This window comes from Sciurus carolinensis, chromosome 17 (assembly GCF_902686445.1).
Source record: "Sciurus carolinensis chromosome 17, mSciCar1.2, whole genome shotgun sequence".
In the NCBI taxonomy this organism is placed as follows: Eukaryota; Metazoa; Chordata; class Mammalia; order Rodentia; family Sciuridae; genus Sciurus; species Sciurus carolinensis.
This window is the reverse complement of record NC_062229.1, coordinates 64259705-64285193: the sequence shown is the minus strand read 5'-3', so window position 1 is coordinate 64285193 and position 25489 is coordinate 64259705. Positions and strand designations below refer to the sequence as shown.

General features: G+C 43.7%; 1 protein-coding gene across 13 annotated transcripts in view; it reads left to right on the top strand.

The window, feature by feature from the left end:
- Positions 1-25489, top strand: part of Magi1 (membrane associated guanylate kinase, WW and PDZ domain containing 1) — a 657940-nt gene that overhangs the window by 614757 nt on the left and 17694 nt on the right. For 5 of the 13 annotated variants that reach the window (XM_047532132.1, XM_047532129.1, XM_047532137.1 and 2 more), the window contains 6 exons: positions 7894-8110; positions 12187-12270; positions 15421-15512; positions 16972-17164; positions 20451-20756; positions 23602-23805. In XM_047532132.1, the coding sequence (XP_047388088.1) occupies positions 7894-8110; positions 12187-12270; positions 15421-15512; positions 16972-17164; positions 20451-20756; positions 23602-23805 (1096 nt within the window). The remainder of the gene's footprint in view (positions 1-7893; positions 8111-12186; positions 12271-15420; positions 15513-16971; positions 17165-20450; positions 20757-23601; positions 23806-25489) is intronic. The other 8 variants (XM_047532133.1, XM_047532130.1, XM_047532139.1 and 5 more) reach the window with 6 other exon arrangements.

Below are 25489 nucleotides of genomic sequence, written 5' to 3'. Positions count from 1 at the left end.
GCCACACCCAGTGCACGTTTTCAGTGAGAACTAAAACAGAAAATACTCCTGCTTTCATGGAGTATTTCTCTCTGGTACGAGAGAAACAGTAACCCCATGAACAGATCTTTACAGACCCTCACCATTGAAAATTGCAGTCTAATGAGAACATATGTTGAGCAGTTAATATGGCAGAGGTACCACACAGAAACAAGGATACACCTTAGGAAGATCATTCAGCTGTCAGTCACAACCACACAAGTAGTCACACAAAGTCAGGACAGGATGGAATTCAGTGCTGGGACTGAGCTATGAAAGACTTTAGAGCTCCCTGGCAGCCCGAGTGATATAGAAAACCAGATTTTTAGCTATTGTCAGATAAAAGAAAGTTGTACTCTGTTTACTAAGGAAACAGATCTTCCTACTTACTAAAGAACTCACACCGTTTTCACGGAGGGGACCCTGGAGGCCAGCAAGGAGGTCTGCAACCTCTTTCTAGCAAATCTAGCAAGATAAAAGATAGTAATAACAACAGGCTTTTGTTTCACTGTCCCTTTTCCCTAGTTTAGCAAAGGGATGCTAAACTAGTCACTGAGACACAAAGACTTCCGGTAGTGCACACATGGAGCAATCCCCACCTGACTCGTTCTGTTTTATGAACCTGCCTTTTTCTCTCTCTCCTTTCTCTCCCTGCCCCCCAAGACCACGTGTCTGACAACCTGCACAGACACAGATCGCATCAAAGCTCCCCAGGGGAAGCAGTGAGAATGGAGGATGGGAGGAAGGCAGAGCAGGTGTACCCTGCAAACTGTTTCCTGGCCTCTCACCTCGCACACAGCTTGGCTCAGGCTCATGTTTGGGGGAGAACCCTTAGAGGCCCCTAGAAGAAAGACTGCATTATTTTTTTTTTTTTTCTTTCTCTTTCTTTTTCTCTTTGTACCAGGGATTGAACCCAGGGCGTTCTTAACCACTGAGCCACATCCCCAGCCCTTTTTATGTTTTATTTAGAGACAGGGTCTCGCTGAGTTGCTTAGGGCTCACTAAGAGGCTGAGGCTGGCTTTGAACTCTCCATCCTTCTGCCTCAGCCTCCAGAGCCACTGGGATGACAGGTGTGGGCCACTGTGCTGGGCCTGAGCATTGTTTTTGATTCCTTTAAAACGTGGCATGGTGAAGCAAAGTTCATTTTCATATCCAATCAGGGCTTCTTCCTCTCCCCTGCCCCCACTAATTCCTTTCACTTGCCTTTTGGGAAGAAGTCATGACAGAGACAGAGAGAAGAGCCGTCCTTTGCTTGGTTTTGGATCCGAGTCTCTGATTTTCATTCAACCTTTAATGACATTGACCTCATCGGCACTTGGAATATTTCCTGTTGTCCATATAAATTGCCGCAGTGGCCTTGGGCCTTGGCAGATAAGTGAACTGTAAATAATTTTGGCTTTAAAATGGATCAATTTTGTCATTTTTAAGCCACATGAATTCTTTTCATCATTTAAGCTCCTAAGTGCTGTCTATATTCATTTGCTCTTCCGAGCAAATATTTTCCAGTTCACTTTAGAAGTACCTCCATTTCGAAATCATTCTGTGAAATACCGATCAGTTGATTTTCCCCTTCTCATTTCCATTTATAAAAACCATTGCATCTTCCCGATTTTCCGTGCCTGCCAGTAAGCAGTGTCAGGATCGTTCATTTCGGGGAGGTTGGTGCAGTTCTGTCTGAAAAGGTCTTGTGATACAAGTTCAGGGCCAGCGTGTGGCTAAGGACTTCTGTGGAGCTTTTAAAATAGAGCCCCTTTCCTTCTTCCTAGTTTGCTGTGATTCGAGACTCAGAAATCAAATTCTTACTTCAAACATATTAGCGTGGCTGGCTGCGGTGGCATATGCCTGTAGTTCCAGCCACGTGGGAGGCTGAGGCCGGAGGATCCCAGATTGGAGGCTAGCCTTAGACTCTCTGTCAAAATAAAAAGGACTGGGGAGGTGGCTCAGTGGTAAAGTACCCCTGGGTTCAGTCCCCAGTACCAAATACAGTGACTGTCTGTCTCAAATGTGGCACCTCTTTCCAAGCATGGGCTCAAGCTGGAGACTTGGGGGGCGGGTGCCCTGTTTCTAATACCTCCCCTTCTTCCTCCTCTCTCCCCTTCAACCTGTTAGCAGGGTCTCTTGGATGCAGTACCAGTTCTCACTGCTCCTTGCCTTGGTCACAGCTGCTGTCCTCTTATAAGCCAGGTATGATTGATTCCTCAGGGGACCAGAGGAAGAACCTCCTCATTGGCCTCTGTACTTCCACTGCTTTCCCAAGTCAGCTCCCCACCCAGAAGCCAGACAGAACTTTCTAGAAATATGTTGGTTACTTTAAAATTCATGAGCGGATCCCCCTCTCCCAAGCTAGAAGTGAAATGCAGACTCCTCACCAGTCTGGAGGCACCTGCATTAGCTGACCTCCAAGTTCATCCTAGACGCCCACCCCCCATTCCCCTGCTGTGACACGCTAGCCTTTCTGTCCCTCAAACAGTCCAAGCTCATTTTTGCCCTGGGGACTTAGAAGGTGCTGTGTCTGTTAATGGAACATTCTTCTACAGGCTCCTTTTGCCACGTAATCTGAAGGACATTGCAGTAGACAGTTATCGATATAGTATGAATATTTGATTAAGATCCATCCATGCACATACATTCACAGGTATCAGATACGCACTCAGGTATAAATTCCAGGAGGTCAGGTGCTGTCTCTTCTTATTTATCCCTCGTAGCCCACAGTCTCTGACGCAGGCATGGCGATGAATGCATGCTTGTTGGTACAGTGAATAAATCTGTTGCAGGTAGTCAGAGGAGGGCCTGGGATAATACTCTGTCATTGATGAACCGGATGCTCCTCAACGTCCACGTTCTTAGGAGGCACAGGGTCCCTTGAAAGAAGCTTGAAAGTAGCTGAGTCCAGTGGCATAGGCCTATCATCCCAGCAGCTCAGGAGGCTGAGGCAGGAGGATCATGAGTTCAAAGCCAGCCTCAGCAACTTGAAGAGGCCCTAAGCAACTCAGCGAGACCCTGTCTCTAAATAATAAAATAATATATAAAAAAGGGCTGGGGATGTGACTCAGGGGTTAAGTTCCCCTGGGTTCAACAATCCCTGGTACAAAAAAAAAAGCTTGAAAGTGTGTCTTTGCTGTAGCCGCTTCTCTTTGGGCCGATGTCTCATCTAAAAGTACGAGGCAGAAGACAATCACATTAAATGCAAACCTGGTCCTAGGCTGTCACTAATTCAAAACCGAATTTACTTTCAAGTCCCAAGTCTTTGGGGAGGTAATCTAGAAAAGACATGGAAGTTAACTTGAATTTGGGAGATATATAAATGTAGCTTTTCTTTTGAACAATTCAGGGCGTAACCAGATAAAAGACAGCATCATAAATAATTAGCATGCTCACAGAAAATAAAAATCATATTTGGAACTTTTACATACACACACACCTACACACGGCATAGTTTAAAAAACAAAAATCCCAGAGTGCCAAGAAGATATTCAAGACAGAATGCATTTTCAAATTAAGGGGTTTTCCTAATTGAATTTGAGATGGATCATAGAGTAAAGTTAAGTCTTTTTTTTTTTTTTTTTTTTTTTTTGGTACTAGTGATTAAACCCAGGGGTGCTTAACCACTGAGCCGCATCCCCAGCCCTTTTTATATTTTATTTAGAGACAGGGTCTCACTGAGTTGCTCAGGGCCTCGCTGAATTACTGAGGCTGGTTCTGAACTCTCAATCCTCCTGCCTCAGCCTCCTGAGCCGCTGGGATCACAGGTGTGCGCCACTGCACCCGGCTCTTTTCTTTTTGGGTGCTGGGGTTTGAACCCAGGGCCTTGTGCTTGCAAGGCAAGCACTCTACTGACTGAGCTATCTCCCCAGCCCCTGTACCAGGCTCTTGACGTTAAGTCTTAACAAGGGGAAAGTCTAAAAATCTTCCAAATTACTCTGCACGTAACCCATTTTTCTCTCTTTTTTAATTTGTTATTTTTAGTTACACATGACAGTAGAGGGTATTTTGAATATTCTACATACATGGGGAGTACCCTTTCCCATTCTGGTGCATTTTGCCCATTAATATGCCACTTGTATAAGTCAGTTGGTGGCAGTTTAGTGGTGGCACAGTTTGGGGGGCACATTCTCAGGATGTGCCTTTACTTTTCTTTGCTGAATTGAGGGACAAAATTTAGATGGCATTTGAAAGGGACTCCCAAGGTACAGCTTAACTGAGAAGCGATTTTGCAGCCTCATTCCAGATTGTACCTGTCATTGTGTGTGAGATCGGACCTAAATGAGTCACTTATTGGGGAGGTGAGAAAGGCTATTATAATTTGAAAAGTGACCCAGGCCTTTCCAGTGGATTCCATTTGTACATTCTCTTTATGTTGAAGCCACTTCTTTAGTTAAAGAGATCTACATCTTCCAGGTCAGTCAGGCCCAGTAGCACATGTCTGCAATCCCAGCAGCTTGGGAGGCTGAGGCAGGAGGATCGTGAGTTCAAAGCCAGCCTCAGCAACTTAGTGAGGCCCTAAGCAACTCAGTGAGACTCTGTCACTACATCAAATATAAAACGGACTGGGGCTGTGGCTCAGTGGTTAAACGCCCCTGGGTTCAATCTCCAGTCCCAAAAGAAATAAATGAATCTTCCAGGTCAGAAATTTATGATATGGAAGTAGACATCACAGGAGCCTGGAGATCACTTGCGTGGCATGCTATGTGTGCAAGCACACCTGTGTGGCAAGTCTGTAAAAGCACAGAGGTATTTTCTGCAGCAGGAAGTTCCAGCACTTTCCTCAGACTCTGTCAATGGGGTAGGGTTGCCAGAAAGGTCTTTTTCTTCAGTTCAGGAGAAAGGATAGAGTGGAAGAGGTTCAAGTTAGGTTTCGAGGGGCAATGGCCCAAGAAGGCCATAGTGCAGGGACTAAGAGTAACCTTACAAGAGAGACGGCAGTCAGGGACGTTGCCTTGCGATCCTCCTGCAGCACGCAGGGCTTTGTGGTGAACGGTCAGCGTGCAGAAGAGGCCAGGGCTTTCTGGGGCTGGAGGCGCACTGTGGAATGCACTCAGGGTTGCCAGACCTACCTTGCACTCAGGTATCTGTCACTTATTTGAGACACTCAGAGAGGGCGGACATTTGAAGGACAAACTCAGGTTCTTTGTTTTGTTCTTTTACTTATAATTTTTTTTTTTTTGGAAATTTCCTTTTGTATCCACCCCAAACAAAACCAAAAAGTAACAGTCCCCATTAATTCTCTTTTGATCAAAGTTCATGTCAGCATGAGAAGAACTTTAAATTTTGCCTTGATTCCCCATGCATTACAAATTGAATAAGTGTTGCCTGCACTTAATAAATAAGAAGGTAAGCAATGCAGCAAAATATAGAGTTGAGAGGGAAAGGCTGCACATAATTCCACTTTTTTTTTTTTTTTTTTTGATACCAGAGATTGAACCCAGGACTGCTTAACCACTGAGCCACATCCCCAGCCCTTTTTTATATTTTATTGAGAGACAAGAGTCTCGCTGAGTTGCTTAGGGCCTCGCTAAGTTACTGAGGCTGGCTTTGAACTTGCGATCCTCCTGCCTCAGCCTCCCACGCTGCTGGGATGACAGGTGTGTGCCATCTCACCCGGTCATAATTCCACTTTTTTCCTATATATTGTGGTGAGTGTGCACACCAACAGTGTGCTGATCCTGTACGTGGCTGTTTAGAACCAATACCCTTATATGGAATTCATGCAAAGAAAAACAAATCCCCACTCACATGCAAAAGAGAATGGATATTGTATCTGCCTCGATCGTTTTCTCACCCTGGAAATCTTGGTGGTTTCTCTGGGAAGGTAGCAGCCAGGGGTTGCCTCCTGGAACAGAAGTCAGACACTGTCCTGATAGCCAGTGCACAGCAGTTGAGAGCCCTTGGAAGTGGGCAGAGTCAGGGTCTGGTTTAGGTTTTGGAATGTTCATCCATCCAGATCTGAGCTGGGCTCTTCATCATCAGAGAACAAGGGCCAGGGGGCGTTGGTGCTGCCATTTACTGCCACCCAGATTCCATGCCTCTTCCTGGTGTCTCCCGTTTGGCTTCCCCTTGGATGGGATGGAAGGAAAGCCTCTCTTAAGAGTTTCATCAAGTATAGAACATGGTGCTCAGGTTTCTCCCACACGCACGCCAGGTGTGATTCTAGATGGCCTGTCTCACCTTCACTAAATATACCCCTGGTTTTCCTCCATTTGGAATCCCAACCAGAGCTTCAGTAGTCAGGAGCAAAGGAAGCCTGGGTCCTTCTTGAACTTTCTTCAGATACTTGTTCCAAAGCAAGGACTGGAAGGGGAGGAAGGGGAGGGACCTGAGAATTAAATGAAAGGGACTGTGGGAAATTTCAGGAGCACGATTGGTGATAACCCCTGGTGGAAGAGCTTCAGGGAACAGAAGCGCTTGAGGTTGAAGATCACGTGAGCTGCTTTAAAAACACAGGCCGTACAGGATCTGTAAGAGCATAGAGATGCCCTTCCTCTCCTCCACCCCGTACCAGCATGCCCAAGCGCGTAACTATGGTGATGTGACATCTCTTCCACAGGAGGCAGGATTTTAGGAGTTTTATTATGAATAGGGGAAACGCAATACCTGGAATCACCACAGTCTTTTGTTGAAGAAAATAGGAACTCAGTTATTTTCTTTCCCACCCAATACTTTTCTTCCTGGTAGGTTTTGCTCTCTGTTCAGTTGCCTTTCAAAGAACAGTTCACAAAATGGGAAGGGCCTCTGCTTAGCTGGTTTTAATGAACAGGAACTGGCTCATTCTCTTAAAATTTAATTAGAACTCAACTTCAAATGCTACTTGGACTGTGGACAAGTTGGGAGTTTAAGGAGGCTGACCCTCAGGAGTAAACTTTTATATAAAGATTGGTCTTGACTTTTTTTTTTTGGTACTGGGGATTGAACCCAGGATGCTTAACCACTGAGCCACATCCCCAGCCCTTTTTAAAATATTTCATTTAGAAACAGGGTCTCACTGAGTTGCTCTCTACGTTGCTGAGGCTGGCTTTGAACTCGGGATCCTCCTGCCTCAGCCTCCCGAGCCACTGGGATTGCGGGTGTGCGCCACTGGTCTTGACTTTTAAAGCACACCTGCAAAACTGAGTAGCTAACAATTATGAAAGCTCTTCACATGATTTTTTTTTTTAACCTTTATCCATACTCGTATGAGAACTAAGCATGGTTTTGTAAAGATCTGGCCTCTGTTTCTCCTGGTCTGTTTGTTGACTATTTTTTCTTTCCACATTTTTTTTTTTTTAATTGGTGCATGATCGTTGTGTTTGCTTTTGCAGTACTGGGGATTGAAGTCTGGGCCTCACCCATGCTAGACCACTGAGCTACATCTCCAGTCCGCTCCTGGTCTAGAAGAACTGATGGCAAACCTTTAGAGAGGGCTTGTGTGTTCCAGTATCAAAAGATGCAACATATGGTACCCCAAAGAGCCTTTTTAGCCCTGATTGTATTTCTTCTAGATATTACAGCCTTATGGCTAAGCCACTTATGGTATTTTGAGTCACATAGTTTTGTCAAGAAAGGAGGAGGTTAAAGCTGATATATGTTGCAGTAAACAAGCCTAGTGTCTTAACCCAGAACCCAGTGATGAAAATTGGATTTGTTTTTTGCTACAGCCCAGAGAACAGCATGCTTTGTGATTATGTCTTTCTGTCTGGCCTGCCCCTCTGTCTGTCTGCCAATCACTTGGGGATTTATCTGCGTTCTGCATTCACTAGAGAAGGTGGACACCAAATGTTGTTGATGTATTTATGTATGTGTTTGCAAAAGTGCCCGGCAGAGCCACGCTGGTGGAACACGCCCACTCGGGGAGAATCGGCAATGATCTCTTCTTGGCCTTTTCACTTGCTCACTTTCAGCAACCACTGGAAAGGAAAGACAGCCAGAATAGTTCCCAGCACAGCGTTTCCAGCCACCGGAGCCTGCACACAGCCTCCCCAAGCCACAGCACGCAGGTACTTCCGGAGTACCCACCTGCGGAGGCTCCTGCCCCGGATCAGACCGACAGCTCTGGGCAGAAGAAACCAGATCCTTTTAAAATCTGGGCCCAGTCCAGGAGCATGTATGAAAACCGACGTGAGTAATACCCGGGCTCCTGCCTTCCCCAGACCCCTCCCCAGGGCCGCAGCTTCCTCGCGGCTTATTGAAGCTGGCAAAGGCTCAGTGTGCAAACTGGACCACGGTAAATCGGGAGGAGAGCCAAGAGCTTCTCAGAAAGCAGAATCTGCTGGATATTCACTTGGAGGCTCCATGATGTCTCGAGTTTAGGAAAGGGAGTAGGAACGGGTGGTCATCCAAGAAACAGCCTGGATAAAAATCCATTTATGTTTCTCTTCAGTTAAAAGAAGTGGCAGATAAGAGCTGCCGTCTCATTCACTCTTCCCTGAGCTCATGTCTTGCACGACCAGCTCGGACAGATAATAAAACATAAATATATATGGGTAGTAAGAAGAAAATAGGATTTTAGAGGTAATGAGGAGACATTAAATGCTTACTTGTGCGTCTCTTGGTTTAAAAAAAATACTGGTAATTTTTTTTTTTTTTAACCATTATTAGTTTTTCTAAACATGCCCTCAAAAAAAAAAAAAGTGAGTGAATTGGGTCTTAATTATTAATCTAGTAGGTAAGTGTTTTCTTTGGTTTTACCTTTTCTATAAAAATAAGTTGGCGATGGTGTACTTTGTAACTTCTTGGCTCTGATAAGCCTGTTGTCCCTTCGATGTTTCTCTTCTTTCGATGACATGATTTTCAAAAGCTGTTCACCATAAATGATATTTGTTCATCGCAACCACGAAAGTTCTTACAAGGTCTGAATTTTAGGTGGTGCCGGGTGAGCCTTTTGGGGGGCGTGGCCACCTCTGACGCTCTCTCCTGAGTGGCTGATCAGGGTCGCCCCACCCGTGACCTCTCTGCCCCTGCTTTTCCTTGGGGCACCGAGTGGACAGAGACTGTGTCGGGAGAGGGGACGGGGGTGGAAGGGCCCCAGAGGGAAGCGCATCGCTGGCCCATCCCTTCGTCCCTGTCGCCCCTGGCACGGGTTTAGCTCCAGCCACAGCTGTGATCACCTCTCAGCCAGGTCCCCCGCGGAGGTCACGGTGCAGAGGTTGGCGAGGGGTAGGACCCGGGTTCCTTTGGTGGTTGGAGGGCTTCAGCTGCTTGGTGACCCAAACAGGAGGGGAGCGAGGCCAGCAGCCCTGCCTGAGAAGGAAAGTGGGCGACGCCCCTGGTTGGAACACAGTCGTTAGGGACCCCTTGCTCAGGGACCCCTTCCTCCTCTTCCTCCTCAGGGCAGAGATGTCATGCCTTCTTACCACAATATACCTGCCATGAATTAGGCTGTGTTGGCTGACGGCTCCCTACGCTGACAGAAGCCAGCTAGTTTGAAAAGGCATTTATTTAGTCCCCAGACCAGAAATACACCCCTAAAGTACCCCAGAGACCAGGCCGAAAGGAATGGAGTTCTCTTTGGAATATCCCTCCCTCGCACACAGTAGATGCTAGCACAGGCCTAGTATCCCTGATCCAAAGTATTTCGGATTTTGGAATTTTTTCACCTTTTGCAATATTTGCATGTGCATAATGAGGTTTCTTGGGACTGGAGCCCAAGTCTAAACATAAAATTCATTTGCGGTCCATTTGTACCTTACACGCCTACCCTGAAGGTTTACTTATATGCCACTTTTAATAATTTCGTACTAATAAGTTTGGTGCTGTGGAATTTCTGCTGGCGGTGGGTGCCGCATCAGCATTTAAAAAGTTTCAGATTCCGGAGCATGTCAGATTTTTAGATCAGGGATGCCCAACTAATATGAGCCTGGGTTCCAGCCTTACTGGTCTCCTCCCTCATGGTAATGATTTCGCTTAAATAAGGGGAAAAAAAAAAAAGAATTACTGAAGAATGTTTTTTAGAGGGGAATATTTTCATATTCCCTACACATTCCTTTCGAACCAGGCGGCTCCTCCAATCGATGCCCGACTTCAGGGGATGTTGAGCTATTGCTTTATTGAACACCCTTCTGCTTTCCTCCGTGCAGTACACATTTATGATTGAGTTTTCCACGTACACATCTCACTGTGATAGAATAAATGGCACTTGGAAGTGCTGGCAGGGGCCTCCTGGATTGGCAAGACCATTCTCATACACCTGTTCAATAGGAGGCTCCAACTCATTTTCACCCTGATGGAAATAGCGTTTCTTAGGATTTGGGTATTTTATGCAATTTTTATGAAAGTTTTCACCAGAATAAAAATAATATCTAATGTGACCATAACCAGCTGTTGTCAGCATCGAAATGGCTCAAATGGCAGCTGGAATGAAATAGGTGGGATGGTTCAGTTCTGCCCCTTTACTTTCTGTAACATCCAAGGAATCAGATAGAACAGCACAAATAAGAATCCATTTCGTTGTGGTGATTGGAGGCTCGGTAATGGAGCCTTAGCAGCCCCCTAATTGATGTTAAGGTTCCCATGGATTTCCTCCTCGCTGCTAAGTGAGAATAATGATGCACCTTCCCCCACCCGTGGTAATTATTCTGTAGCTGTCACAAAGTTTCTTCTTTTCACAGTATGAGTGAAGGGACCGGAGTTGATCTTGTCCTGGAATCAATATTTGACTTTATCCCAGATCAGTTTCTGCCATTGCCCTAGGTTGTTTTGTATCTTGTCTTTTAAGAACAACAACACACATCCAGGACCTGCCCTGGGTAGATGTGATTCCCTGCCCCTCCCTCCCTCCACAGTGAAGTGAGCAAAGCACTCCAGGAAAAATATCAAAGTTGAAGTCTGTAGCAGCTCCTTAGTTGTACCAGATGATCCCCTCCTGGTTGAAAATATCTTATCTCTAATTTTATTGTTAAGGGCAATGTGAAGATGAGCCCAGGGGTGCTCAACCACTGAGCCACCTCCCCGGCCCTTTTTTATATTTTATTTAGAGACAGGGCCTTATTGAGTTGCTTAAGGCCTTGCTAAGTTGCTGAGGCTGGCTTTGAACTCACGATCCTCCTGCCTCAGCCTCCCAGGCCTCTGGGATTAAAGGCATTCGCCTCTGCGCCCAGTTGAACACTTTTTTGATTATGTCCTTCACATGGTCTAAATGTTTTATAAAATACCATCTTCTCCACATGGCCATTTGCCAAAACAGCAGTGTCAAAATGAATCGATCCAAATTACAGATGTGTTAATGAGTCCCTTTGAAGGCCTTCAATGTTTAATTAAAAACAAAGACAAGCATTGAGCCCCTTTAAAAGCCATGTTGTATTTTCTCCGGATAACATACCAATTGTGCACATGTCTTTAAAAACGACATTGACGCAATCTTATTAGTAAATGTTCGGGGAAATTGGCTAGCATCCAGGAGCATTTATTTCAAAAGAATTTTCAAAGCTTGTAATTGAAATTTTGCCTGATGGCGATATAGTTTAGAAAGAAAAAAAAAATCTCAAAGCTGTTATATCAAGCAACATTGTCAACCTGTTCTGCTTTGGAGTGACTGGCTTACAAGTTTGGAATTAGTGACTGAAGCTCCTTCATCATGGTGTCTAAGGAGCTCAGGATATTTCTAGATTTTTAGAACTGTTAACAACAATTCCTGTTGTATGTGTTTGTTCAAATCTTGGACAGATTTGACAATTTGTGTGTCTAAGCATGAGACTGTTCTGCTCTGAACTGCCTAAAATTCACCTGGACAGGTATTCGTTCAAGGGAGAATTCCATCTGGAACCCAGTAGTCTCCTAAATCATTGCTAAAGTGTCACAGTGCCACAGATATACCCAGATTTTTTTCAAAAGGCAATGAGGGTTTAGACAAACCTTCTATAGATTGTGACATGATCTATATCCATGAAACACAGTCATTGGAAAATGTGTACTTTTGAGTCTAATTAAATATGAACAACCTAAGGTGGTAATAGGAGTCAGAGGGAACTCTCAAGGATACAAGTAGAAATTCTAGCTTCATGAAAAAAAAAAGCAAAAATGCAAAAAAAAAAAAACCCTATCAAACTATAGTCCTTTAAGATCCACAGCAGCCTTACAGCACCTACTTACAGTACCTACTGTACTGAGCTGTGCATTCCTTATCAATCACAACTAAATTAAAATGAACTAACAAAGAATGTACATTAAGCTTTGCAAAATTGTGAAATTAATTCCAGCTATGTCACCTTCGCCTGCCTCGGGATTGAGCAAGGGGGAAAGAGAGAGAGAAATCAGTTCCACGAATTTTGGAGAATGTCAGAGTAAGGACCTGCTGTAAACTTGTATCTCTCCATTATTGTTCATCTGTTTGATGTTCCCATCTGTCTGGGGACCTGGGGAGAAGGTCAGAAAAGGGAGGGGAAAATAATGTGCCCTGAAGGGAAGGGGAGGCGCTCTCATTGACTGAGCGCCAACCATTAGATGAGATGACACGTGACACTCATGTCTTCGCCATTGTGTGTCTGTGCCCGGGGACACCAGGAGGGGCCTCGGCCAACCTGGTCACTCCACTGTTTCTCGTTATCAGAGGAAGTCTTCTGAGTGCTTTATTGAATTGTCACTGGCATTACCCAGAGGAGAATAACTGCTCAGATGGTCTCCCAGGCAAGACTTAGAAACGAAGACAACTGGACAAGGTTTTCTTAGTTCCATGTGATTAGCCTCACTAAAATAAAAATAAAGTCATATTAATATAAACATGGCTCTACCCCGCTGCATCGTAAAAACTTAATTCTAATAGAATCTGACTTTTTTTTTGTGGGTGGGGGGACCATTTAGAAAGCTCAGTACCTCTATGATGTGGCTGGCATCAGAGGAGAAAGATTTTAAAGAAGCCCCTAAGTTTCAACACCGGTTCCTCAGCAAAAGACATACATCTGGGCAAGTGACATTTCATTGGTGGAAAAGTCAAATTGTTAAGATGCTAAAAGTGAAGTACCAAAAGACTTCCTTTGTACCGTGTCTATCTGTCCGTGTTTGTGTTCCCTAGCTCATTGGTGGTGTCTTTAATATCCCCAGTGTCATCAGGTGGCTTTCTTTTTGATAGAAAACTCTCTAAATAAGTTGGCCATTTTCCCATTGATTCTCCAGAGGAACCAAACGCTTCCTTCCTGTGGGCTGAACTGTGTGATAAACCTGAGTCTGTCGCCACACCCTCCCTACCCTGATGGCTGACAGCTAAAGCCACACCATAAGGCAGGAATGTGCTCCATTTGGTGTCCCTGTGGGACGGGCAAATGTTCCCTTGTTAAATGATGCTAAGAAAAATACAGCCGGGCTGGAGGTCTCTGCAGAGGCCCTTGCACTGTTCATAGAAAGGCCTCCTGGTCCTTGGCGGACTTCAGCCAGGCCCTCCCAGCCACCCCCCGGAGGCTGGCAAACAGCAGCGCTCCATTAGGGTAATAACCCTCCTACTTGAGTGAACCAAAGACGAGATGCTGCTTGATTTAATTTGTTGTTTCAATGAGGCTATTACAGCAAATACCCTTTACCCAGCTACTTGAACAGGAAAAAAAAATATATATATATATAGTTACCTTAGTGTGCTCAAGAAAATATTACTCTCCAATTGCTTTTACGGGCATCCTGTGATGTTGCCAAGCTTGTTTAGCCACAGCAATTATAATAAAAGAGGATTGGATAAAAAGCACCTGTACAAAGCCAGAGCATGCAGATGGCCCAAGCAGAATAGCAGACTCTAAAGTCCTCTGGCTCATACCCGCTTGCCATTCCCTCCCTCTTGGCGTATTCTGTCAGTAGACGCCTTAAGCTCAGGGGCGAGTCCCTGAGAAGGGACACTCTCACTAACCAGAAACCTAAACAGCCATGTTCTTCTTTTCTATCCTACTATACAAATTTGGGAAAAGAATAACATTTTCAAACCTACTCACTTCTTCAACCCCAAATCCCATTGATTAAACAAACCAGAAAGTATGCAGAACAGTATTTTAAAATCTCCTCAAGGATTCAGAGCATCTAAATTATATATGTTCTCTTTAAATAAAAGTGATGTCACTTTATAGGCCGTAAAACACCATATGTATACCTTCAAGTATATTTTAAAAATTAAATAAAAATACTCATTTTTATTACCTTAGTGAAGTAACAGAGTGGTATATAGAATTATTTCATGTATAGTAAGCATTTTTGTCTGGATTATTTCTTTTTTGAAAAATGATATTCTTAAATGATATCATTTTTAAAATGATATTTATGTTAAAGCTCTTTGCCAGTACTGAATATTAAACATAATATATCAAGTTATTGGCTAATAAATGAGTACTCACAATGTTGAAATATAGGCAGAATCTGGAGTAGTCATTTTAACAATGAGATGTGATTGATTAATCTGGATATGTTTTTATACCGGGGATTGAACCTAGGGGTGCTTAACCACCCAGTCACAATCTCCAGCCCTTTTCTGGATTTTATTTAGAGACAGGGCCTTGCTGAGTTGCTTAGGGCCTCGCTAAGTTGCTGAGGCTGGCTTTGAACTCTCAATCCTCCTGCCTCAGCCTCCCGATCTGCCAGGGTTACAGGCATGTGCCATGGTGCCCGATGTGGAATTTTTTGTGTCACCATGGAAGGTTGGCTATTTTAAAATCATGTAAACTTTGTATTTGGAAGTACTAGGTTTTTCGTTTTTGTTTTATTGCAGAGCCAGGGAGCAAAACCAGGGCCTAACAAATAAGTAATCACTCTTCCACTGAATCATACCCCCAACCCTTGAGAGTAATTTTTTGGTGAAAAGGATCTCACAAATCAAATTATTAGTTTGACTCATCTGGATTATCTTAAGAAAAAAGCGACTTCAACATAAATTAGAACTAGGCACGGTAATGCACGTCTGTGATCCCCACAGCTCAGGAGCCTGAAGCAGGGGGATTGCAAGTTTGAAGCCAGCCTTCGTCAATTGGCAAAACCCTGTCTCAAAATTAAAAACTACATAAATAAAATAAAAAGGGTTGGGGATATAGCTCAGGGGTAGAGCACCCCTGGGTTCAACCCCTAGTACACAAAAAGCAAAAACTAAAAATAAATCGATCAGAAACTCTTGTTAGCCCAAGTCAGTTTCTTCCATCCCCTAATTGATAAAACTTTTTAAATTTACTTAACAATTTTGAGGAAAGCAGTCAATGCCGACTCCTGGCTTAGGTGGACTGGGTTAGGGATCAATCAAACAGCGATAGTCCTTTGAAGAACTCGGGGCTCAGGGACAGGTCTGTTTACTCGTCGTGCCCATGTCCTCTGTTACTTCACCTGTCTAGATGCTTCTGTTTGTCTGTGTTGAAACGCTTTCATCTGCTCATGCATCAATAGTCTGGGTCCTAAAGTTGTGCTCATCTTAGGGACGTGGTTCCTTTTATCCGCAAAATAATCTGCCTTCCTTCTCCCCTCTCCCCTCTCTGCAGTTCCAGACTACCAGGAACAGGACATCTTCCTCTGGAGAAAAGAGACCGGATTCGGATTTAGAATTCTAGGTGGAAACGAGCCAGGGGAACCTGTGAGTCTTTTGTCTGCTTCTCTCCTCGAGTGCCGTGTTCTAGGACTTCACAGCAAATTGGTGGCAGTGACAGACCACCAAGACAGGCGTCCAGCTAGACACAGCACTGGCTCTTTCATCCTGAGCAGTGTGGGATTCTCCTGGGCTGTCAAAGAGCTTTTTCTTTTCTTTTTTCTGTTTTTTTTTTTTTTTGTCACGATGAGGAAGGAAAGAGATCCTTCCTAAAGTTCATCTTAGTGCTTGTGGAAAGTAGCAGCTGTAGCAAATGAAAAGCAGGATGGGGATCTGCATCCACTAATAAATCAAGGGCCTGATCCCTTTGGCTAAGTCTGTTCTGTGTGCCAGCAGGTAGGGCGCTTTGTAGGTGGGGTGGCTGGTGCAGAGAGTATTTACCAGGCAGCATGACAGACGCGAGAAAATAAGACCTATCTTTACCGGAGTGAGGAAAGAACCCTAAACAAGGGTCAGCAGACTTGGAACTTCCCTGGGCCTCGGCTTCTTTGGGTTTAGAATAAATTCCGTGTAACATGACGGGGTTCTTTTAACAGGCATAAAGAGAGCTAGAGGGGTGTATTGTTCATTTCCTTGTGATAACAGCTTTCAGTGTTATTCATTGAGCACTTACTATGTGCCAAGTTCTGTTTTAAAGCCTTTTTACATACATTCTCTCCTGCCTCTAACTCATGAATGTATCCCCAGTTGTCAAATTAGAAGATAAAAATGCAGAAAGGTTCATTAACTTGCCCAAGATCACAGAGCTAGTAAATGGAAGAACCGATAAGGGCCCAAGAGCAGGCTCCATATTTTTAGCCACTGTTTTGTCAAAGTTCCTTGTAAACTCCAGATGTCACATGAAGGTAATTGTAGCATACTGAGAAAGCAGGGCACACACAAATATTTCGGCTCAAGTTTAGTGAACGGCAAATATAACAGGAAGACATTAAATATGAAGGTTGGTCTGCCTTTGGTGCTTAAAAAAAAAACCACAGTAATGGGGATCTCAGGCCAGAATTTGCTTCATTCATTCATTCATGTGACAGTATTTGTTGCGTCTGCCCTATTGCTAGGCATAGTGCTGGACCCTTAAAAAGAAGTAATATTATAATTAAAATTAGCAGGATTTTATGAAAGGAGTTTTCTTAGGTAGAAAGGAAAGGAAAAAAGATTTTATAAATGAAGTAGGTAAAGGGATTTATTTCTTCAAAGGGGAAAAAGAAAGTATCATCAGGAGACCACAGATAAGCATCAAGGAACAAAGCAAGAAATAGTTATTCTTTTCCCAATCCAAAAATTGTTGCAGCACCTAGCAGATACCTTACACACAGTGGGTGCTCAATAAATGCTGGTGGCATACATGTGGACCCAAATTGGACTGAATTATTCCCAGAAATGAGGGGACCATCGGTATCATAGTAAATCAAGAGGGCAATGTTTCATCCATCATCCAATTACCCAACAGATTTATATTGGTCACATCGTGCCACTGGGTGCTGCTGATTCAGACGGCCGCCTGAGGTCTGGCGATGAATTAATCTGTGTGGATGGGACGCCAGTAATTGGGAAATCACACCAGCTCGTGGTCCAGCTTATGCAACAAGCTGCCAAGCAAGGCCACGTCAATCTCACAGTGCGGCGTAAAGTGGTGTTTGCTGGTATGTATTCCATTCATTCCTTCCGTGCTCTGTCATTTCTGCGTCTGCCTCCTCAAGCTTCTATTTTAGCAAATGTTTGCAAATGTGATCGAGCTCAGAATTTCCAGATGGTTTGCTTCTCTCCAACCCTGCAAAATGACTGTCATTCAAAAGTACTTTAATGTGCCATTTGCATATATTCAGCAAAGGCTTCTAGAAGAGGTCTAGTTGAATATAGATTACCTGCCTGGCCTCCCCTCACCCACCAGACTTTAGCCAACCTCTTCATTAGATCCTAATCCTCAACAAAAGAGGGCATTAGGAATATGTGAAAAGTGATGGTTTCAAATTGGAAGAATAAAACTTAGGATTGTAGTGCAAAAAAAAATCTAGAAAGTTTAATGTTATTGTACCCTGTGGTTGCTTGTCCTATATATTAAACCAAACTTTTTTTTTTTTTTTTGGTACTAGGGATTAAACTGAAGGACACTCAATTACTGAGCCACATCCCCTGGCCTTTTTAATATTTATTTACAGACAGGGTCTTACTGAGTTGCTTAGTACCTCTCTTTTGCTGAGGCTGGTTTTGAACTTGCGATCCTCCCGCCTCAGCCTCCTGAGCCTCTGGGATTACAGGCATGTGCCACCGGGCCCACCTATTTCCCTCTGGTTAAGAAAAATAAAAGAACAAACTGTGGAACTGACTAGGTCTAAGTCATCTCTGATTCTTTCCTCATCAAACTTCAAATTCAAGGTCTCAAAAACAACTTTCTCACTACAAAATTCCATCCTTCCACCTATTGTCAAATTTTTGCATTTCCTATTTGCCATTCTTGTGACTAATGGCTTACTTCTGTATCAGAATCTGCCTTTCTAAAAATTTGTTCTTTTTAGGTATACATGACAGTAGAGTGTATTGTGACATTTTATTCATACATGGAGTATAATTTCCCATAGAGTCTCCCATCTGAAACAGCAAACTGTAAAAGTTTGACCTTTCCATTGGCTAACCAACTTCCTGAAAGTATATACCCTATTTGTTCATCTTTGTATGCAGTTCCCTACCCCAAAGCCTGGAAGACAGAGCCCAGACTGTAGAAAAGGAAGACTGAGTGTTGTATCGACTGAATTACTAAAGCAATATGACATCAAATAGTAAGAGTTCTACATAGTTAATAGTAAGAGTTCTACATAGTTGGTCTACCTATCAGATAAAATTAACTTTTTTTAAAAAGTGAGTATAACTCACTTTAAGTAGTATGTAATTAATTACAGAATTAAGATATTAAATTTCAGTGTGAGTCCTACCTACTGTGGCCATGGAAAACAGTGCTAATCAGCCATAGATTATGTCCCAAGAGTTCATTTACTTATGGCCTCACAATCCTTCTTAACATAGTATTCTGTGCAGCCAGTGGTAGTTAGGTAAAATTGGTTTTTGAGAAGAGTCAGAGGAAAAAAAAGCGTTTTAGTCAGCTCTTTTGCTGCTGTGACTAAAGGACCCAACCAACACAGTTGTAGAGGAGGAAAAGTTTATTTGGGGGCTCAGTTTCAGAGGTCTCAGTCCATAGACAGCAGGCTCCATTCCTCCAGTGAGGCTGAGCATCATGGCAGAAGAGTATGGTGGAGGGAAGCAGCTCACATGGTGATCAGGAAGCAGAGAGACTCCACTCTCCAGATACAAACGTATACCCCCAAGCCACGCCCCAAGCCACGCCCCCAATGCCCACCTCCTCCAGCCACACCCACCCGCCTCCAGTTACCACTCAGCTAATCCCTTCAGAGATTCATGCACTGATTGGGTTAAGGCTCTCCCAACCCAATCATTTCTCCTCCAAAGTTTCTTGCCTTGTCTCACACTGTGAGCTTTTGGGGGACACCTCACATCCAGATCAAAACAAAAAGGAAAAGGATTTTACTTCCCTGACTCAAATAAAAATAGTAAGGCATGTGGGCTCCTTCTTTTAGGCTTATTTTTTAAATATTTAATATTTTGGCTATATAACTCTAGATAAAAGGAATGTTAAACCTATGAAGAGACATTATGTCAGGTGAAAGGAGCTAGTCACAAAAGAAAAATTATTTTGTGTTTCAGCTTTCGTGAGGTTTCTAGAGTGATGAAATTCACAGAGACAAACCAGTAGAATGGGAGTCACGAGGCAGGGCTGGTAGGAGGGGGAAATGGGGACTCGTTATTTAAGGGTGACAGAATTTCTGCTGGGGAAGACAACAAAGTTCTGGAGATGGATGTTGGTGGTGGCTGTACAACAACCATAATGTATTTACACCAGTGAAATGTGCACTTAAGAATAAAGTTCAAATTTATGTTTTGCGTGTTTTTCACAATTAAAAAAAATCCTCTCAAGGGAAAAACTTTGGGAGATAAATGCAGCCCTTTCCGCTACCTAGCCTCCACACGCATTTTGATTATGGCATGGTTGGTCCCAGCTACTCTGTTGACTTTTACTTTGTCAACTGACAAAGCCAAACAAATGGAATGGTGACTAAATTTGGAAGGAGGTTAACGCCTCCAGTTGTGTGGTTAGGGCAGATACTGACATCTGGAAACTAGGAAGAAAGACTGTGCATACCTCCCGTGGGTACTGTCACCAATCCAACATGTGGAAACCTTAAAGGTGCAATCCACTTACTAAAACCTAGGTAGAAATGTGACTCAGACATAATGACGAGATGATGGCGTGGCTCGGGCTATGTCTGCGAGGCCAAGATGGTAGCCGTCATGGGCACATGACCAATACTTGGTATCTGTTGCCCTTTGTGCAACAGGGAACTCTTTCAGAGTGGGCTGGTCCTGCTGCCTACGTGAATTTGAGTGTGGATGTCCATAGTATGCAGTAGAACAAGATTTGGGAATTCCTCTTTGGATCAGTGTCCCCTGCTACCACATGGTTAGTGTTCCTTAAGCGAGGCTGCTGTCCATCCCTGTATCCAGTCCTGTGAGGCCAGGTGCCTCTGTCCCACCACCACCTGTAGATTTCAGGTATTGGAGGTAGGGAAAGGTGGAAGGGGTGACAGGGTACTTTTTTTTGGTGAGGTCAAGATTTAGACGCAAGCTGGGCGTGGTGGTGCAGGCCCATAATCCCAGCGGCTCAGGAGGCTGAGGCAGGAGGATCTCAAGTTCAAAGCCTCAGCAAAAGTGAGGCCCTAAGCAACTCAGCGAGACCCGGTCTCTAAATAAAATACAAAATAGGGCTGGGGATGTGTCAGTGGTCGATGCCCCTTGGATTCCATCCCTGGTACATGCCCCTCCCCCAAAAAAGGATTCTGACGCGAATCTCTGTTGCAGTCCCCAAAACGGAGAACGAGGTGCCCTCGCCAGCCTCCTCTCACCACAGTAGCAACCAGCCTGCCTCGCTGACGGAGGAGAAGCGCACCCCGCAGGGCAGCCAGAACTCCCTCAACACCGTGAGCTCGGGCAGCGGCAGCACCAGCGGCATTGGCAGCGGCGGCGGCGGCGGCAGCGGCGTGGTCAGCACCGTGGTCAGCACCGTGGTGCAGCCCTACGACGTGGAGATCCGGCGCGGGGAGAACGAGGGTTTCGGCTTCGTCATCGTGTCCTCGGTGAGCAGGCCCGAAGCAGGCACGACCTTCGGTGAGTGCTGAAATGGATTTGTCCTGGGGTTTCCTACCGTGCCAGGGTATGTTCTGTTGCCAGGAAAGTCGGCCAAAATCTCATTAACAGAAATGCTTTAATGCTTTTCGCTCTGGGTGATTAAAGTCTTAATTGGGGATGGAGTTTCTTTGGGAGCTTTTTCCCTCCTGGAGTTTAGGGAAAAAAAATTTTTTTAACCCTTTTAGCTGTCATTCTAAATGTGTGATAGCACAAACTTCAAGCCTAGGTGAGATTTCTGTGAAACTTAAATAGCAACCCCTTGACAGCATCCAGTATCTGAAATGTTTGCCAGAGAAAGACTTTGGAAACATCCCAAGTAGAATATCCTTAATGGCGATGCCCTTAAAAGTCTTCCAGGTTTAAAAAAGGAGCATCAGGACATAAAAATGCCCTACCCAACTCATCTGTATCCTTTCTCTGTCCCTGTCTGAATATTTTAAATTTTTTGAAATAATATCTTCCTGTTTCTTGACTTAGAAATCTGGTTAAAATCTGGGTTCAGAGTCATTTGATTTTAGGTTACATTCAAATGTTGGGGTATCGGCAAAGTATGGAGAAACAGTGTCACCCACTCCAAATCTTAACACTGCTGGGTGCACAAGCAGAGGTGAAGGAGCCCAGAGGATTCTGTCAGCTGTGGCTGTTTCTCCTTCCAATGGATTATAGATGATACACTCCAAAAAGATCCACCTTCCTGATGAGATTCTAAAAGTCCTTGGTCACCTCCCAGGCATGGTTGTTAGTAAATATGGAATGTGATGGGAGAAGGGCCCTGAAGGCTCTGACATTTACCCCAAATGACCTGACCACATGAAGCCTGATGACCAGTGGCCTTGGTCACTCACTGGCTAGGATCAGCAAGGTGCTACATCTCCTTAGCGTTCTGATCCGGTAAAACTCACTTTGCCTCCATTTAGTCGGTTGCTTCCTGCTAAAGCTGTCCTACCCCTGAGTTTTACATTCAGAAGGGGACACTCAGCCAGGTCTATGCATGTGTGGCTGCAGTAACAAACACCCCTTACTAACAGTGCTTTTGTGAGCTGCATTAATAAAGTTATCACAGCATGTCCTGGATGAATAGCCTGACAACAAAGCAAGGTTTTGTTTTGTTTTTTTTTTTAAATGTGTGCTGTTTTGCTTTTTAATTAATTTTGGAGACTTTTCTGCTTACTTTAAAAAGAAAGGAAGAGGAGAAAAGAAACCCCCAATTTTTTTTTTCTTCAGATCTACTATTTGACATGTACCATGTGATACCCTCAGCTACTTCAGAATTCTCACATTCAGTTTCTAGAAAGAAAGAACAGATTTTTCAGGTTGCAGGCTATGTGTTATATGATGAATATTGAATGTTTTTACTTACAATTTGGTCTTTATTTTCCTTTGAGTCTTACAATCAAATTAAACTTTCCCTAATACCTTGCATGAGACTTCTGAGCTATGCAGAGCTTTCCTCGTACCTGCTGTTTGATACCTTTACCATGCTAGTTCTCCTTGGAGATGAGCTTAACTTAATCAAGACCTTGAATTTGAGTCTGGATGCTTTCCACTACACCTGTTTCTTGGCTTCCAGTAGACAACTTACCTTCTCCTCAAACTCAGGCAAATATGCTAAAATTAAAGCAATAAAGTGCATTCTCCCCGACCTTGACCCTTCAGGTCTCAATTATGATGGAAACTTCAACTCAGGTAGTTTGGGGTCTGCCATGTTAATTTTGCAACCTTCCCAAAAGGCGGCTTTACGTCTTTATTGTTCCCCAAAAGACTAATTCTCAAAATAGATGCATATGAAGTAACAAACATTGAAACTTGATCTGTGATTCCCTGGAAACCCCATGTCGGACCTCAAAGCCAATTTCCTCCTTTCTCTGGAAGCCAGTAGTGACGTGGAGTATCTCCAAGCCCTCTTCAGTGCCCTTTTCCTGGTATTTCAGGTTGTGGGTGTACACTAACTTTTGATGGGAAAGGAAACGATGAAAGGGAAAGGTTTGAGGAATGATTTGAACGACCTAGCTTTGGGTCAGTGTCCTCAGTCTGAATAAGTGCTAGGTTTCCATATTCCTTCGAGGGGACTTTTGTAAGGCAGGAGGATGATGGTGGAGCTAATGAGCCTGCGGGGCCCTACCCTGAAAGCACATGAGAGGGGCCGATTGAGCAGAGGTCCCATAATGAAACGTAGGTGTCGGGGTCGGGTGCTTTCTGGGCTCATCTCTCATAATTACACCCCTTTTCTAAAGCTTTCATCGTTCTGAATAGGAGGCAGAAAGTGTTGGTCCATTAGTGATTCCAGATTGAATTTTTGGTAGAGTAGACTCTTAGACCTCCCCAGAAAGCCAGTGATCATTTTTCTAAATGGAGAAAGAACAAAACATTGGCAGAAGCGGACACAGCAGCTGGCAGAAATGGAGTAACACAAACAGAGACAGTGAAAGCATCCTTCCCCGCTCTGGCTTCACATTTGTGGTCCCTAAATAAGCCAAACAGCAAGTTATTTTTGTGCTCTTGAGACTCTTTGAAGTTGCCAGAGCGCCCAGCTTCTGTAATTGTTCCAAGGAGGGAGGCTAGGGTTTTCCCCTCGGAGTTAGAGAGAGGCCGCAGCCCTGAACTCTGGTTGGGGGCAGTGGCCGCGTAGACAGGCACCCCTGGTATTGCCAATGTTTTGACCGTCGGCACAGAGCTCTCCTTTAATAACATTTGCTTAATGCTTTAATTAATTAACACTTAACCTTCTCTTTCCCTTTTCAACCCTTTTTCTCCTCCCTTCACTATATTCCCACGTAACTTAAAAAAAAAAAAAAAAAAAAAACCTTAAAACTCAATATCAAAGCAGGCAATGCATGTGTAGCTATGCCTCACAAAATAGGTCGGATTATTGAGGGGAGTCCTGCTGACCGCTGTGGCAAGCTGAAAGTAGGAGACCGGATCTTGGCAGTAAATGGATGTTCCATCACCAACAAATCCCATTCAGACATTGTCAACCTAATCAAGGAAGCAGGAAACACAGTTACCCTCCGCATCATTCCCGGGGATGGTAAAGTATACCTCTTACCTCTCTCTCTCTACCTCTCTCTTTCTCTCTCTCTCCCTCTCTCTCTCTCTCTCTCTCTCTCTCTCTCTCTCTACCTCTCTCTTTCTCTCTCTCTCTCTCTCTCTCTCTCTCTCTCTCTCTCTACCTCTCTCTTTCTCTCTCTCTCCTCCTCTCCCTCTCTCTCTTTCTCTCTCTCCCTCTCCCTCTCTTTCTTAGTGTTCATGTAATCACATCATTTCGATTTAGAGGCAGCTCTGTCCATCCCTAACTGAACATACCCATCAAAGCAAGATAGCCATTGTTACTAAACCATCCCTCACCCTCATCTAATTAATTGGTAGCCCTGTGACCCCATCTTGCTGCAGATATGAAAATTCCAGAAAGCCTTCAACCTTCCCCAGTTTATTTTGGTTTTGGTATCCTTGTCTTCAGAACTATAGAAAAGTTTTAATACAAGTAGTAAAGATTACCTGATGTCCTACCTGGAAATCATGAATGACTGCTTTAAACAATCACTGAAATTTAAGAGTAGAATATGGTCGCAATGACATGCTGAGGCAGTACTGTTTTTCCACAATAAGTGAATGTATCAAAGTTTTTATTTAATGAGAAAATCTTAGGGTTTATGCTTACTTGATTTACCCACATTTTTGGGGGGAAGATAACCAGAGATTGAAATCAGAGGCAATTAACCACTGAGCCACATCCTGAGCCCTATTTTATATTTTCCTAGTGACAGGATCTCAATGAGTTGCTCAGGACCTTATTAAGTTGCTGAGGCTGGCTTTAAACTCATGATCCTCCTGCCTCAGCCTCCCAAACCACTGGGATTACAGGCATATGCCACTGCACCCGGCCCAAATTCTTAGATGTAGATGAAGAAAAAATTAAATATCTTCATTTTTCATAAATTATATCTACATTAAATCAAACCTATTCTTGTATGCCTATTTACTTGACTCATTCAAGTCAAATCTGTGGTTTTCATTTTACCCCACCCCCTACAATGCCACCAGGACATTTGTCAGTGTCTGCAGTGGGTACTAAATAGCACCTAGTGGGTGCAGACCAGAGATGCTCAAATGTCGTACAGTACACAAAGGAGCCTCCACAATAGTTACCTGGTGCAAAAGATCAGTGTTCATCTTCTTATTCATATTTTGTAAACATGAAGTTGATAACGCTAATGTCAGTCAGTATAGATTGCTTTGGAACTTAAATCCTGAATAATGGAGTTCATTCTACACCAACCTAGCCCTTGGGAGGAAAGTTATAACTTGTTGCAAAATATTTAACTGCTTTTTTTCCTTCTTTCCATACATGTTATAAAATAAAAGACTCATTCTAAAAGTCATTATTTCTCAAGAGAGAAATGTGGTTTATATAGACAGTGTGGTTTAAAAAAAAATTCTATGCCAGAGATCCACAAAGCAAGAAAATCAAACATTTTATCTGGAAGTCATTCACCAAATGAATACTTTTATATCCTAATTATTAGAAAGTGAGTTTTTTGGTTCAAATTTTGATTGATGTAGCCAGTTATTTTCAGAATTAAATGCAAAACCAAACTAAAATAAATATTTGAACATTTTTCATTCTAAGAACAGAAAACTTTCTCTGTGCCAAAAATGTCCCATACCAATTGTAGAGAAAAAAAAAATAGCTCCTTGAATGATGATCACCCTCT